Source organism: Lolium rigidum, chromosome 7, assembly GCF_022539505.1.
Source record: "Lolium rigidum isolate FL_2022 chromosome 7, APGP_CSIRO_Lrig_0.1, whole genome shotgun sequence".
NCBI lineage: Eukaryota > Viridiplantae > Streptophyta > Magnoliopsida > Poales > Poaceae > Lolium > Lolium rigidum.
In genome coordinates, this window is record NC_061514.1 from 92,360,203 (window position 1) to 92,375,941 (window position 15,739).

General features: G+C 43.5%; 2 protein-coding genes and 1 non-coding gene across 3 annotated transcripts; 2 read left to right on the plus strand and 1 right to left on the minus strand.

Moving 5' to 3' along the window:
* Positions 1-257: 257 nt before the first annotated feature.
* On the plus strand, positions 258-3,152 carry LOC124675189 (DNA-binding protein MNB1B-like). Its single transcript, XM_047211256.1, has 7 exons — positions 258-333; positions 426-509; positions 590-647; positions 761-805; positions 2,495-2,557; positions 2,659-2,757; positions 2,855-3,152. Exons 1-7 carry the CDS (start codon positions 305-307, stop codon positions 2,867-2,869), a joined length of 393 nt encoding a protein of 130 aa, XP_047067212.1. The 5' UTR covers positions 258-304; the 3' UTR covers positions 2,870-3,152.
* A 466-nt stretch (positions 3,153-3,618) lies between these two features.
* LOC124677480 lies at positions 3,619-12,937 on the minus strand. Its single transcript, XM_047213467.1, has 24 exons — positions 12,833-12,937; positions 11,065-11,198; positions 10,905-10,989; positions 10,759-10,812; positions 10,585-10,676; positions 10,399-10,502; positions 10,093-10,165; positions 9,569-9,950; positions 8,608-8,925; positions 8,335-8,526; positions 8,136-8,228; positions 7,994-8,051; positions 7,190-7,302; positions 6,521-6,767; positions 6,291-6,403; positions 6,085-6,209; positions 5,888-6,002; positions 5,701-5,756; positions 5,343-5,436; positions 5,081-5,273; positions 4,823-4,921; positions 4,580-4,698; positions 4,259-4,321; positions 3,619-4,043 (listed from the first exon to the last, which is right to left on the minus strand). Exons 1-24 carry the CDS (start codon positions 12,869-12,871, stop codon positions 3,939-3,941), a joined length of 3,066 nt encoding a protein of 1,021 aa, XP_047069423.1. The 5' UTR covers positions 12,872-12,937; the 3' UTR covers positions 3,619-3,938.
* TRNAT-CGU lies at positions 11,250-11,321 on the plus strand. Its single transcript has one exon. It is a non-coding gene; the product is annotated as a tRNA-Thr (tRNA).
* Positions 12,938-15,739: the final 2,802 nt, after the last annotated feature.

The following is a 15,739-nucleotide window of genomic DNA, read 5'->3' on the forward strand; positions in this document are numbered from 1 at the left end:
GCCCTAAGGCGATGAATAGAGCACCCTGCTCGGACTGATTTTTCTTTTTGCTCGGGCTTAATCTCAGACGTGACAACTTAACTAGGGCTCAAACGTGTATGACAGCCCAGCTTCTCGGCCCAGAGTGCTCAGCGCAACTGACCACCACCCCACGCGGCCACAACTACACTCGTCGCCTTTCTCCGTCCCCAACCAACCCCACAGTCCCACTCCCCTCCCGTTCCATCCGCTCTCGCTCCCCCGAATCCGCACTTCCACATCAAAGCCCTAGCCGCCGGTCGCCGCCCGCCGCCCGCCTGCAACCATGAGGTCCAAGGCCAACGGAGACGCCTCGTAAGTCACCTCCTCCTCTCCCGTTCCCTCTTCGTGTGCGCTCGGTTCTCGGCTTTTGGCTGCACCGACTAACTGCTCTCCGCTCACCGCAGGTTCAAGGCCTCCGGCAAGCGCAAGGCCGCCGCCGGCGGGGTCGCCAAGCCGAAGCGCGCCCCCACGCCCTACTTCGTCTTCCTGTAAGTTCCTTCTCTCTCTCTCCCGCCTCCAGATCTACGCGTCTCCGTCGTCTGATATTTTCTGTAAAACTTTCCGGCAGGGCTGAGTTCAGGCCCCAGTACATGCAGGAGCACCCTGAGGCCAAGGGCGTCATCGCCGTGAGTCACCTCCTCACCAAACCCTAGTTTTGTTTCTAGGGTTTTAGTTCTAGGGTTTCGTTTGGATGGACGATGGCTCATGACTGTGCATGTGCTGCGTGTTTTGGTTTTAGGTTACCAAGGCTGCTGGAGAGAAGTGGCGCAGCATGTCCGATGAGGTTTGTGTGGTTTGTTTGCACTGCTTTATGTAATTAATATTATGGGGTTAACTTGCTTCCGTGCCGTTATATTTGCCGCAACTTGCCAAGATACAACTAGATCTACCCCAAAATAAACGCCGTAATACAACTACATCTACCCCAAAATAGACGCCATCAGTCTCCGTAACAATGTTCCCGCCTTGGCGCAGTACGTCCGATGAAGATTATCTGATTTTTGCAATGATTACATGTAGTTAATATTAGGGGAAAAAATTCTGCGCCGTTATATTTGCCGCAACTTGTCAATATACCACATTATTATCCACATCCCAACTTGCCTAGCGTTATCCCAAAATGATTATTGCGCGGGAGTAGCAAAGCAAATATCTATACTCCTATATAGTGTATCAATAAGGAAGCATGACAGTCGTTGGATCATTTCAATCGGATGGTTCACAATTCAAAGATGTTAGATAGGAATAGCTGAAACCGTCGGATCATGTGTATCCTACGGCCATGAATGCAAGGATTCGCCACTTCTTTGATTTGACTTGGCTGCACCCCGTACTGACTACCTGAGACCCAGTAGCGGTAGTTTGTGGTTTTCTCTGGATGGTTCGTCCGTCCAAACTCCAAACGAGCCCGCCTCCTATCTCCAGAGCCGAGCAGGCAGGACCAGGCACGCGTGCAAGGCGGACCTGCGGCCCTGCGGGCGCTCGGGAATGGAACCAGGGGAGGAGAGAGCACGTGAGGGAGGCGGAGCAAGGAGGCGAGCAGAGCGCTGGCTGGGAACGTTTGCCAATTGCCTGAGTACCATGTGGAAGCGGCGCAAGGCGTGGCCGCTGCCTGGACTGGGCAAGGTCGACCGCAGGTGGAGGCGAGGACGTCGGGCTCCCGGCCGCGGAGCTGTGCAAGGCGAGATCGAGAAGGAGGGCGGCTGGTGAGGCGCGTGTGGCCAGTACGAGGTCGGCGGCACGCGAGGAAGGGGCGCATGGGGCAGCGGTCGAGCAGGGCAAATGGCGGCGAAGCCAGGGGCCGACCGGCACGGCGTGGGGCTCGCCCGAAAGAGAGAACTGAGCTCGGGGTGAGGGAGACGAGGCTCGCAAGGCAGAGGTGAAAGCGGCTGCCGGCGGCGGCTCGCTAGAGGAGGCGCGGAGGTGTCGTCTGGCTGGGCCACACTGGGATGGTTCACATGCCTGTGCGAGGAAGCTTGGGTTTGGTTGGTGGGCTGGGGCATGATGGGCGTTGGGCCGGAGGGTCAGGTGAGGCTCCTCACTTTTGATTTAAAACAACAATTTTGAAGAGAAAACGATCAATGCTACCTCAAATTCTTGTATGTTTGGACATAATCCTGGTGATCGAGGGTAGCACCTCTAAGCTTAATGCAATAGCTAATTAAAGTAGTGGCGCATCAGTGCCAATTTTCGGTTTATTGTGGCAAAGAGACTCCCATGTTTGGAAAATGTGTTACCACAATTTTTCCAACACAATATAAACTTGATCAAATCTGCATCACCGCACTCATCATGGCACTCGAACATATTATGTGTTTCTATCCAACATGCGAAGCATGTACCCTTAACTAGTGGCAATAAGTTACCCTCTATGAGTCAGTCTCACTTGGCTGTGTAGTATAACTTTAAAATCTGTTGAGGTAAGGGAAGGCAAATTATCCGTTCTCAACTGATTGATGCATGCCTTGTTTAGGAGAAGGCAAAGTACGGAAGCAAGAAGCAGGAGGTCAAGGAGACCAAGGCTGTGAGCAAGAAGGTAGAATTACAACTGCCACGAATTTCATGACATTAATCTTCTACTAGGCATTTAAGTATCCCAGTTTTGCGGTTCTAATATTCTGGGTTCCATTTTAACAGGAGAGCACTAGCTCCAAGAAGGCCAAGACTGATGGTGATGAAGAGGAGGGAGAAGGTTCTGACAAGTCCAAGTCCGACGTTGAGGATGATGGCGAGGAGGTATGTAAAATTTATGCATCGCAGCAGGTTGTGTACACTGCAGTGTGGATGGAATTTATGTATTGTTGCTAACATCTCTTTGATTGGCTTATTGCAGGAGGACGAGGAGTAAATAGTAGCTTAGAGAACAGCGGCTGTACATCATCAGTGCTTGCTGCTTAGGGCTTAGCTTGCTATGTTCCTTTTTATGTAATGTTATTCTGTAAGGAGAATGTTTAGATGCGTACTCCTGGGCTGCGGCGTGCTGTAGGTGTATCTGTTTGGCTAGTTCTGAAGAAAAGCTTAAGACTCTTGACTGCTTTTCTTTTGTGGACCTCCACAGCATGTGTAAACAGCTATCTTGCTTTCTTTTATCAACTGATCTGATGACTAGCCCGCTGTTGGCTGTCCTGTGATCTTCTCCTGTTATGTATTACTTTTGTGTTGCTTCTTGTTATGTTGCTGATGGTCCACCTGCGTGCAGCAGTATTACACCCACTCCTGGCTTGAGCAAAGCTGGAGCTATATCTGCTTGACTAGCAGCAAAGAAAAGCCAGACTGCTTGACTACTTTTATTTTAGTGGACCTCTGCAGCGTGTTGTTTGCTTCAGGTTATGTTTGTGATGTTCCACCTGGATTCAGTTGTATACTTGTATTACACTCATTCTTTGATTCTTGCAGCACATTATTTACAGATTCTAACCATGAAGTCATGGTGTTATCTTCATCAGGTACGAGTACAATAAGAAAGTTATACATGTAAACAATAAAAAATGGTGCATTAAACAATTTACTTTGTAAATTTCCGGCTGAGATGCTCTGTTCTATCTACCAACAAAATCATTTTTAAGGCAGCACGGCAGTTGATAAACCATAAGCAAGTAGAAAGAGAAGCCAAGAGGAAAGTTATCCATGTAAACAATCAAAACTGGAATAGCAAACAATTGACTATCTAAATTTCCTGCTGAGATACTCTGTTTTCTATCTACAACAAAATCATTTTTAAGGCAGCATGGCGTAATGTTCCATATGCATGTGAGGCGAACTTGACAAGGCAGTGGACAAACCACAAGCAAGTGGAAAGAGAAGCCAAGAGGACTTTACAACTGACTGCCCGGCAAGTGCGGTTAGCCTTCTCAAACAAACATCAAAATGAGGACTTTACAACTGGAGGAAAAAAGTATCTGCCATGCCTGCCATTGCTATGATGAGCTCTTCTCGTTCTTTGTGGTTCGCAGCAGCTCTTTCGCCATTGATGAGAAGGACTGAGCGCCATTAGCCATATCTGCAGATCGAAGATTAATGCCCTGCAAGAAGCACATAAGAACATGTTAATGCCCTCAAGTTAAGCAGAATGTTTCTTACAGGGTCTTTCACGTTCATATGGATTTTTGAAGAATATATGGAAGTAGGGAATGACAAGTGGGTAGCCAAAATGAGTTCAGAATCTGAAGAGTTCAGAGCAGACATGGTAACAGGAGTAAACATATAACACTATTACTAGGGGGCAAAGGGATATTACCTCCAACTTTTTAATGTTCTCTTGCAGCTTGTTCCCGATCATTTTTGGAACACTGGTGGACTCCTGTTCATGTCAACATTCAAAGTTAGTAAGTGAAGTCATAAACTTAAAATATATATTTTCCTCGAGGGGAACTAACTTATATTATGCTTGCATTATTCCATGCATAGCTCATGTGATTCAATGCAGAATTGCAGATGCTCATTGGTTGCTAATATAAATAGTAACCTATATGTACAAAAATATTGCAGGCCGAATTATAAACCGCGTGTAATGGTAATGTATTGTGTTTCATAATTTAATGGTCTTCTATGCACTCACATTACTTGTAGCATATCCATACTTCATCTTTATCTGGTCAATTTGTCTAACCGGTGGTTCATCTTCAGGTTTCTTGTTTGCCGAATTCACTTTTTCTTCTGTTTTGGGCTTCAATTTTCCTGTGCATACAACATTTGGACATCTCATCACATCTTCACAGTTGCACTGGAACGATAATTTCAAAAATCCAATACTCTGGATAACAAAAATACATATAATTTCCTATTATTATACTTGGCTGACCTCTAAGAGTTTGGAATCCCTTGCTGATTTTCTGTTTGCTTAGACCTGGGAAGTGTGGTCCTTTCTGCTTCTCTGTGTTGTCTTCAATGTCGATATCATCTTCAGGAAGAAACATGTTACCGTAAGTACAAAGAGACCCTTGAACAAGCAAAATCAATGTAGTAGCAAACATGTTCTAAAGCAGATACAGGTGCTAAGATGGGATGGTGATTCCTAGTGCCTACATAGCCACCTTTTAAAACTTTGAACAACACATACCTATGTCTAGCTCAATGTTTTCATCATATTTTAGTGAACTGTTCCTTCTCTCAGATGGTGGGGTGAAGTTGGCAGAGGAAAATATTGAAGCCAGGTCTTCAGAACTTGTTGCAATGAACTGTTCACTGCTGTTTGCGTCACTCTCTTTCGCCTTGCTTCCTTTAGCGTCTTTCATAATCATTCCAAATATGCCCTGGAGAATTTCCGTTGTCATATAGAAGTAGCACAGATGACTTCAACTGACCTAAAATTAACTAGTCACCTTTTTCTTTTCTTTGGGGGACTTCACTACATAGGAAGATTCTTCTCTGGGCGGGTGGTCTTTTCTGTACACTGTATTAATACTGTCTACATGCCTGTGTACAAATCACACTACTTAGATACCTATGTTAAGCAATCTGAAAGGAACCAGCAAGAGAAGACGTTCTTTTTAGAGATAGAACGAGTATTTCCGACTTCAGCTAGAAATTAATAATGAAATCATTATGCTTGGCATTCACCAATCAGAGCAGGACCTCTATGATGAAACAATAGTGCACTAGATTGCAAAGCTCAAATGTTGGAAAACATGGTCAACTATTCGTCATTACGAAATTTACACACTAACCATCCTAGCATACCTGTAGGTGTCATCCTGACAGAGAGTAGAGAAAAAATATGTCTCCTCTCCATTAACCTGTATGATGAAATAAACCATTTATAACTGAAAGCTACTATTTTGAGCCATGCATATAGTTGCACTGAAGTCACTAAAGAATGTCTTCCAAAAAATTAAAATCTTAGAGAAAAGCATGGTGCAATCCTTACCAAGATTATTTCTCCATTAGATGAACATGTTATGGAAATAGAGGAATTCAAGGAATTTGAATATACAAAACCTCGTAAAGAGGCTTCCTTCAACAAAGATAGATCTGGGATTGATCTGCAGTTTCACAAATATACAGGAATTCATTGACCTTACTTGAATGCCCTTGTGCAAAGTTTTCAATTCAACTTTGCCTTACCTTATTTCTACTTTTCCATTGGAGAAGACTAATACAATTCCAATCTCAGAAGAAGTACTATGGATAAGAGATGCAAAACAACAATGACCATTTAATTTCTTCTTATTAGTTATGTTCTTCATTCCCTGCACAAAAGTTTGCTCCATAATGAGCAAGAGTGACTCACGTAGAAGTAAAACTTTTAAGATAACTGGAAATATAAATACCTGAATCGCATGGCTCAAAGAAAACAAGCGGATTGCATCTTCAGTACAAAGCAACAGCAACGATTCCTTCGATGTTGTATTGTGGTTATCAGATACATCATTTGGAGATAACTCTGCATAATGGCATTATGTGGCTTTAGAATGGCATAGTAGCATGGCAATATTATCTTCAAAAAAATGTCGATGGCTAGATGATACACCGAAATGTGGATTAAGGTCATATAGCTCACCCAATTTCTGCAACAGAAGGGCTCTCGAGGGTCTGTTTGTCTGAACTGGGTTGGTGTTCAAAAGTTTTCCAGTTTCTTCCTCCAGAACAGAAATGGAAGAATCTTCCATTCCTACTATCAAAAGATCCTTATCGTATCCATTATGGCTGTAGAGTTCAAATTGCAAGGAGGAAATTCCACCCGATACTCGACACTCAAGCTGTTTTTGATACAATATAGTAGCATCATCTATTTTGATAACTGATACCTGAAAACATGATTTTCCGAAGATGTCACTTAATTGACTGAATATTGAGTTGAATAACCATATTTGAGGAATAAATTCATGATACATATGCTTGTAATTCAGTGATCACCTTCTATATATTAAAATATATAATCGACATATACATGACATGAATTATACTTAACAAGAGTTGTTTAGTTGCTTGTAATAGCAACCATTAATTCAAAAAATTATTTGAGATAGCATAGCAAACACACAGCGTATTTAGTAGCTTTATTCAGTTTTACTATTGTAGACAAAGTGATAAGATTTTATCCCTACTATTTTGAAACTGTGATACAAAAGTGTTGGTAAGAGGGAGTTTGCTGTGTTAATTTTACGGTGCTTCGAGCTTAGTAGTTCCAAAAAATTGAGAAAAAATTGCATAATAACATATTTCTTACAATTCCTTTTTCTGTCCCAACAGCAAAATACTTCGAGTTAGAGATCGTAGAGCTTGAGGTTACAGCTCCCTTGAGCTTTATACTTCTTGCATTGTAGTTATCCCCTTGCTTAGCTGATGAGTCACAAAGATGATAGTTAAATAACACATAGAAACTTCATATAGATTTAAATATTATTAAGGAAGATACATCAACTCGATGACAGCACCAAGAAGTGTTGAATTGCTGACAACCATTTATGTAGCTTTTCTCATATCATATCTACAAATTCTTTCTACTTGTAGACACCAAAATCAACATGTAACTGGGTGAGCTATATGACCTTTCTATGTGAAAAGAATGCAGCAACTCCACATCATCTTTTCAGTCTTCACTGGTATTAATATTGCTAAGAAATGGTTGTTGATATTATTATTTATCTTTTTTGGTCTAGAGAATAGTTTTTTTTTAATATTGCCACTAATCAAACAATAATTTCAGTACTTGTAACGGGAAAGGTTTGTCTATGGAAACCCTAGTTATCATAGTTCAGAACTTGGTGACACAAGCTGCAAACTTATGTTTATTAACTGAAAGGAAGTGATGTTAGACTCGAAATGTGCCCATCTGAAAAGATAATGACTGTATACCTGCTATATTAGTTCAATGGTCCAACAAGAATCACTGACTGTGCCAAGTTATAAATGCTTAAGTGCAAAGTATTTAGATTATTGTGACGTAAATTCTTTTGTAAAATACTAGAATCAGAAACCAATTTAGTATCTAGATAGTAGCTCGACTGGTGGAAAATGGGTAGATCAGTACCATGCAAAAAGGATAATATATTGTCGTTAGAGTCTTTCTTGAATGCGATGATGCGGACCTGGAAAGAAGGAAAAAAAATTAGCACTACAAGTGCATGAAACACATGCAGAAGAAACTGCCTTGTAGTCATGGAATAGCTTACCGTTCCACTCTGATCCCCAGATATAAGAATGCTGGAGGACATATCAAACTGCAATGAAGTAATACGGGTGCCACTTGATGTATTGTCTTCATTCTGTGCAATTATCAAAAACTCCTGATTAGAATGAAGTAAAAAAAAAGTGTGCATGAACATTCATAACTCTGAAATATCTAGTAAAATAATTGTGATTTGAAGTTACCTGCTGCTTTATCATAAAAATCTGCATGAGAAGAGGACATGATGCATCCCAAAAGCTTATCGTTCCATCCATATGTCCAGTTATATACAGGTTCCTGGTCTTATGGATGTTGGTAAAATTTGTGGAATTCTGGCCCTTATCCTTCATTGAGAACAACCATGTATATTTGGTGGCCAACGATGAAAAATAATCCTGTACATAAAAAATATGAAGCTGTCTGGTAAAAAAGTTCATGTTTGTTTGCAAGGGTATAATTTGCAAATCTAGACATGCCTCATCAGCTATTGATGTACGGCCACTTGTGTAGAACTTTGCAATGTTGATGCCTGAATCACCATACGGTTGCTTCACATATGAGTGGTTTGGAAGTGTTGGTGGTGACCTTGACTGAGAGTGAAGGAGGTACCGCTCGATTTCTGAATCATCGTATAAACAGATTTGACCAGATTTCAACAAGAGAACGAGAATATTCTGTCTTTGCTTATTTGGGTCGCTAAGCCCTGTAACAAGCTCCATTCCTTTGCAAGCTTCTGTGAGGGGTAATACCATCTTTACAATTCGAGATTCACTCTCTTCATTCAGAATCAGGACCTGTGATCAGAAAGCACCAAACGGAAGGTTGAACAAAGATGCAGTTCTCACTAAACAAAACAATCAAGAGATTATCCATGTAAACAATCAAGAGATTACAATATTCGCCAGAAAGAAATCAGTAATTTCAAGTTCCACCTATGCTCATAAAATGGACCTTTTTGTCTGGTTTGTGGACAACAACAACCAGTTTGTGGCACTTCTGCTAAGCATTTACTTGAAGTAGTCCCCTTAGAATTTTAAGAGTTCAAACTAGTCTGTTCCTAAACCAGTCTATCATCCAGTTTAAATTGATCTGTTACCGATCGACCGGACTCTTAAAACCCTAGAAAGTGTTATACTGAGAAGCAAAATGAAAGAAGGATTTCCCCTACAAATTCATACCGCCGTTCTAGAATGGAACTCCACTTTCAATAATGTCAGTATCTTATTGACAACCTGATTTAGAGACAGTCCTAGCAGGTAGATATAAGAAAATCCATACTCCAATTATTTGCAATCAGCTAAAGCATGCTTGGACACATGATGCAAGTTCTAGTAACTAAAATGACATTTAGGATAACAATACCCACAGGGAAAACATGCACTTGATACGTATGGTAGGAGCAGTAGCCAATATGTAAGAATATTTAAGTGTTTCTACCTGAGATAAGTATGCCTGTTCGCTAAATCCGTTAATATACAAACGTCCAGACTTTCCATCACTAGCTACCCATCTCAAAGACATTATTGGGACCTTGTCTAGCTTGTATCCAAGGTTAAGCCTCTGGAGAGGTAGGCTGTGATTACTCAACGATGAGGAATTTTGTGCACTTGAAATATCAGGAATAGCCCAAAGATAGATATCGCCACTGTCATATCCAATAGCAACTTTGCTTCCATTGGTACAAGCCCAACATGATGATGTTACGGTTTTATCCTCCTGGTGTGATTGTTGTTGCGTAGTTCTACCGGTTACAAACATCACTTTGCTTGCCTTAATATCCCATAAAGCCATGACCCCATCTCTGAAGATAATGAGCAACCTGAGAGGAAGAGTGTAACTTAATGAGATACTGTATTTGACTATGCACACTGGGAGCGGTATCAACTAAAGAATTTATGAAATATGAACATGCATATGGTTGGCTTAGAACACGAAACTAGTGGTGAAGATATGAGACAAACCTGTTGTATTCGGCAGAAGGCTGTGGTGAAACAAATGCAACCTCTACCCCATTACCAACATTTGCCATGGAACCTTCAATAAGAAATCAAACTTGAGTTTGAATTTGACTTTCACATTCCAATTACATCGGCTCTTATTGAAACCATTACGATTATTATTGTGAAGTTGCTTTCTAAAAAAATCGATAAATGTCTTAATGGGATGGTATTTGAATATAACTACAAACTAAATAGAGTTGAGTATGTAGCTGGCCTTAACAAACTTCATGTATGCAACAATATAAATATATCGATAACACATCCTACCATAAGATTCAGCAAAAGGAATGCAGTATGGCATGTCGACTAGACATCTCTGACCCAAGTCAAGCTTCAACAACGACACGTTTCCAGAACTGTCTCCTACATATCTGCACAACATAAAGTTCTCATTAGCACGCTTAAACCCTCCAGTATCCATACCAAACTACATTCAGTAACCATATGGCTTACATGTAGAAGCTCTTCTGTAGCACGGTAAAGGCGGTTATCTGCTTCTCAAAAGGATGCAGATAGCAGAGCTTCTTCGTGTCAATGTCCCAGACCTGCATACGATGCCTTCCCGAGTTAACAACGTGCACCGTTTACTGAATTGAACATGAAAAATATTTGGGGAATAGAACGTGCCTCGATCTGGTTCTGCGTGTTCACGTTCAGGAGAACCCCTTGGCCATCGGCGAACTGAAACGGGGTCCAGGTTCAGCAATGCAGCATTCGACAGAGATAATCAATGGGATTTGAAGCAGCAGGAGGAGGAGAGCAGTGGTGGTTACCCGCAAGAACTTGGAGGGGATGGGGGAGGGGGACTGGAGCAGCGCCTGCGTGTTGTCGCGGCCGAAGAGCTTGATCTGTCCATTGCTGCAGCCGTAGGAGAGCGGCGTGAGCAACAGCGGGGAGAAGTGGGTGGCGTGTCCATCGGAATGGAAGGGTTACCTGGTGGCGACGGCGAGGACGTGGAGGAGGGGGTCGTAGGCGAGGAGCGCGGCGTCGGCGGGGACGCCGTAGTGGAAGGCCAGCCGCGGGCTGACGTCCTCGGCGCGCAGGCAGCCGATGCTGCTGGTGTGTTGCTGCAGAGAAAGCAGGGATAAGTAGGTTCGATTGAAAACCCGAGGGCAGTTGCTTCCGTAGCATAGTGGTATTGCGTTCGCTTCGTAAGCGAAAGGTCGCGAGTTCGATCCTCGCCGGGAGCTTTTTATTTTTAATCCTCACAATTTTTTTTGGCGTAATCAAAAGAAAAAGTGCAAAGATGTCACGGTTCCTTTTTTTTCCCCGCCGTTCTATGCTAAATCCGATCCAAAATTAATGAAAGGAAAAGTGTAAGATGACAGTGGTCCTGCTTCCTACTCCAGTAATCATTTTTTTTAGGGTAACTCCAGTAATCATATGAGTACACGTGTCATGATGTCCTGATCACCCGATCCATGATTCCAACCGACCACTCACATGGCCCGGTCACATCGAGTGAGCACGTAGCACACCATATTTTAGTTGTTGCAATCTACAGGACCAGGACTTGCACACGCGTCAGGTTAGTTGAACTTCAAGCACGGAGCAGCTCTAATCAACATTTTCTTACTGTAGTATCAAGTCTACTGTCCGTGCCACTGTCAGCAGCACACGACCTAATCCACTACGCACCTTGCTCAGTTGCCCTACTGCGAAGTTACCGCTTGCTAAGAAATACGACTAGTAATGTTTTTTGGAGCACTATGAACTTAGTTACTAGTATTACCATTTCTTACTTGATGAAAAGTCAAATTGCGCATCATCATGTCCATGTCTTTTAGCAAGAGTGTGATGTCAGAAACGAACCTCCTATCATGCATGCTACTAGTCTCAGGCCTCTCACTACACGAGATGTTATGCAAATCAGCATGTTGTAATAAACCAGTCGGTGCCTGCAGGCCAAAGCCGGCAACGCCATATGTCAGACCCGGAGCATAAGAATAAGCTAATCTCGTTGATCTCGAAGAACCGGCCTATCATATTTTATCCTGAACTTCCACCTAGATACACTACACTACAACACTACTGTAATTCATCCAATCTATGCATCGAACTTGGTCAATCAAAATTCTTATCCATATAGTGGTGCCACGCCACGGGGTAGAATCATTCCCCGAAACGAAGAAGAACATAAACAATGCGTCCGCCCTTGGTTCCACATTAATGAGATCACATGCTTGGGTCTCCCAGTGGCAGCGCTGCCTTAATTTCTGAATCATCCACCGGTGTTTGAAATTTGAACAGTGTTCAGATCGATACAACGACACTCTCTGTCTCTGTCAATTCTAGCCAGCGTTTCGGCAACGGCGTCTACTACGAGGTAACATTCTTTTCTTGTTTCGACAACAACAACAAATATAGAATGTGTCATTTTCGAAGAGCTTCTTTAAAGAAACTAAGCAAGTGAAAGAATTACGTAGAATTCGGTCGGTGGAGACAGTCATGGGTGGAGAAGGGGAGGAGTGAGATGTGGAACTACTCCTTAATCAGGAAAAAAGCCATTCTGGGATACCCACCCTCGAATTTCATCTACCTACGCTTTTGTGCAAAATTGCGTCTAATCTTTAAGTAAGTCCCTACCACACAGCATGGGCCAAGAACACGGAACCTGACCAAAAGGGATAGTAGAATGGCAGCAGGGAGCGTGCTCTGTCACTGTGGATGGGATCGAGCGAGAGAGAGAGAGAGAGGTTACCTTCTTGGAGGCCTTCTCCACGAGCTTCTTGACGAACATGGCCGATCGATCCACGACCAGGGCTGCCAAGAATCCACGAACAGGTAGCCGAAGATCGGCGCCTCCTTCCTGTGCCCGATCGAAGCAGCGCCGCCTGCCAACTTGGCCTTAATCAGGACGGAAGGAACCGATGTAGAAACAGGAAACCAAGATGAAACCGTCGGCGAACGCAGGGAGGAGGAGGAAGACAGGGGGTGGCAGAGAGACAGGAGAGGAAGAGGAAGGGAAGTTTTGTGTCCGGCCGGATGGCAGTTAAGGATTAGGTTGGTGTCTGATGTCGTCTCCTTCTTTGGTGTACACTGTCTTCCAGTGCAGAGTGAGGGGTTTAAAAAGGAGTTTGAGTCAGGGACGAGCCCACCACAAACCGACACAGATAATTGCGCTTGGTTCAACGAGATCGGCCAGGGCGCAATCGCGTACAGGCACTTGGCATCGCCTCGACGCAACAGAAGCAGACAGCAAAAATAAAAACCCTGAAGACGTGCCTTTTCCCTCCAGCCACATCCATGTCAGTGTCAACGAGGACAAGGGTAACGTGGCAGCCAGGCAACTCGCTTTCCTGCGAGGCCGAAGCTGAAACAAATCGATCCGGTGATCCAGTCGGTGTGCAGCTGTGTTGAGTTGAGAGAGCTTGCAGATTGTTCATATGGAATGTACTGAAGAACATGACGCGGGGAATGAAGCATGCACCGCCAGGAAAGGAAACAAGTGAAGTCGCCGAGCTGGTGGAGTGAGCAGTTGCTGGTTTTGGAGAGTCCGTTTAGCTGTCTGTAGAAGTGATATGCTTATCTGCCCGAACCTATTTTTGCCAAGCATCAATTGCTGCTGCGCGAGCGGCGGCAGATCGGTAGGGTACTAGCGTGGCATCGCAGACGGAGTACAGTGAATCACCGCGGTGGACCTGGGGTCTCACCGACCATGTATGGTCGTCGGTCGTGGTCGGTGCGTGCTACCAGATTTCAGATATCAGGACGTGGCGTGCACCGTCTGCTTGCCATGTTTCAACACTCCAGCGAGCAAAGGGAGTACCGCAACAGCGTATTTTCTTCATAATCTTTCTTTCCCTTGTTTTGCATTTGATTGGGATTGAATCTGTTCTATATATGCCAGTTATGCGTGCATCCAAATTTTATGACAGAGTTAAATTGTCGAAGTTTATGTCAATTTGCAATGTCAAATGTGCGTGCTTTTAGGATTTTAATAAAATGACTTTTAATTTTAAATATGTCACTTACAAATTCGAATTGTTGTTGAATTTATTTGTGTTCCAATGTTTCTTTTGAGTCTACATGCATGTCTCATCATATAAGTTGTTATAGTAGAATGGGAAATGACAAATAAATGGAGAATATAAAAAAAACATGAACAAGGTGGATATTTGGGGAGGACATTGGTGGTAACCTTTGGGTACCATGGTAAATGATGTATATCCCATTTTTTTCCCTTTTGCCTTCAAATGGACAAATGGGGGATGATCCTTGGAGATACCCTTAAAGCATCTCTTACGGATGCACAATAATAGGTTGATATAACAAAAGGCTTTTTTTTTGTGTGGGAGGGCAAAAAAGTGCTCCAGCAGATAGGATGTGCCCAAATAAATTTTGGGCATGACCAAATAATTCGAATCCAACACTGCATATATGCGTCACCCATTGCCGCGCGCCAACAACCTAACCGACCCCCTAAAATATCCTCACTTACTCCGCGCCACCATTGTCCCTTCCCGCCGCACTAAGCACAGGTCCGGTCTAGCCCCATCACCGGCTTGCCCAACCGTGACATCCCCTTGATTTCACCCGCCTCCGCCGAACCCTAGCCACCATCGTCGAGATGCCTTCGCGTAGCGACTCCCCCGAGTTCCACCGCCTTCCGTTGTGCGCTCAGCCGTCAGGCAACCACGAGACCGAAATCACGGCCAGAGGGAATCACGTGTGGATTGGCACGTCCAACACCGTGCACAAGGCGACACACACGTTCGACATTGCGGCGTGAATGTTTGGCCACCGTCGCGTCATGAACTTCCCCGACATCGAGTCTTGGGCCGAAGTCCAGATGCTATGTCCACAGCCGCTCCTTCTGTCTCGCGACGACAAGCAGCTAAACCGCTGGGCACAACAACATCTTGCCATCACCGAGGCGGATGAGAGGGCCATGGATCAGTGGAAGTTGAATCATCTGGTAGATGTTCTTGCGAAATTGGACTTCTTCGTTGCGAGGAAAGACCAGAGGAAGAGGAGAAAGAAGGCCGAGATAGAAGCTCAGCTCGTCGGTCCCTAAACGATCAGCGATAACAACGATATGTGGTTGGACCTATTCCTCACTAGGTATGTTGGTTTATCTGGTTTGTGGTTGATCTAGTGTTTGTTTGTTTGTGTCCAATGTGTTTCATTTTTTTCAATTTATTTTGTATGCGTTTGATCTAGCTTTATGCACATATTTAGAAGAAACATGTTTGTGGTGCCCTATTTTAGGACATAAAGAAAATTTCAGCCGACTGTGTGTCATATTTTAGTGCATCTGGAAATGCCGCAGTCGGTCACATGGCAAAACCTGCTATTTTGGCGCCTCGAAACTAAGAAGTGATGCCCTATTATTGTGCATTTGTTGGAGCTGTTCTTAGGGCTCTATTTACTTCAAAGGATTTAGCGGGAATAGAAATGGTAGAAATTAGATGTCATGACTTGTTGAATACTACAATAACTAAAAGCACGTGAAGTTTAATATGTGTCGTTTGGTTGTGTTGCACTGAAAACACATGATTTTTGCTGAAATATTGTGTATTTGTCACATTTGTCGTATAGAAATAAAGGGAATTCTCCATGAGGTTGGATCTAAAGAAGTTGCTACCGCATCACATTTTGCTGCTAA

Excerpts from the sequence above, each read along its gene's own strand:
- LOC124675189 (XM_047211256.1), top strand. The coding sequence starts at position 305 with ATGAGGTCCAAGGCCAACGGAGACGCCTC. Across the intron at positions 806-2,494 it reads GGCGCAGCATGTCCGATGAG|GAGAAGGCAAAGTACGGAAG; the intron begins GTTTGTGTGGTT and ends TGCCTTGTTTAG. Across the intron at positions 2,558-2,658 it reads CCAAGGCTGTGAGCAAGAAG|GAGAGCACTAGCTCCAAGAA; the intron begins GTAGAATTACAA and ends CCATTTTAACAG.
- LOC124677480 (XM_047213467.1), bottom strand. The coding sequence starts at position 12,871 with ATGTTCGTCAAGAAGCTCGTGGAGAAGGCCTCCAAGAAG. Across the intron at positions 6,210-6,290 it reads CTTTGAGCCATGCGATTCAG|GGAATGAAGAACATAACTAA; the intron begins GTATTTATATTT and ends ACTTTTGTGCAG. Across the intron at positions 4,922-5,080 it reads AAACATTGAGCTAGACATAG|ATGATATCGACATTGAAGAC; the intron begins GTATGTGTTGTT and ends TTCTTCCTGAAG.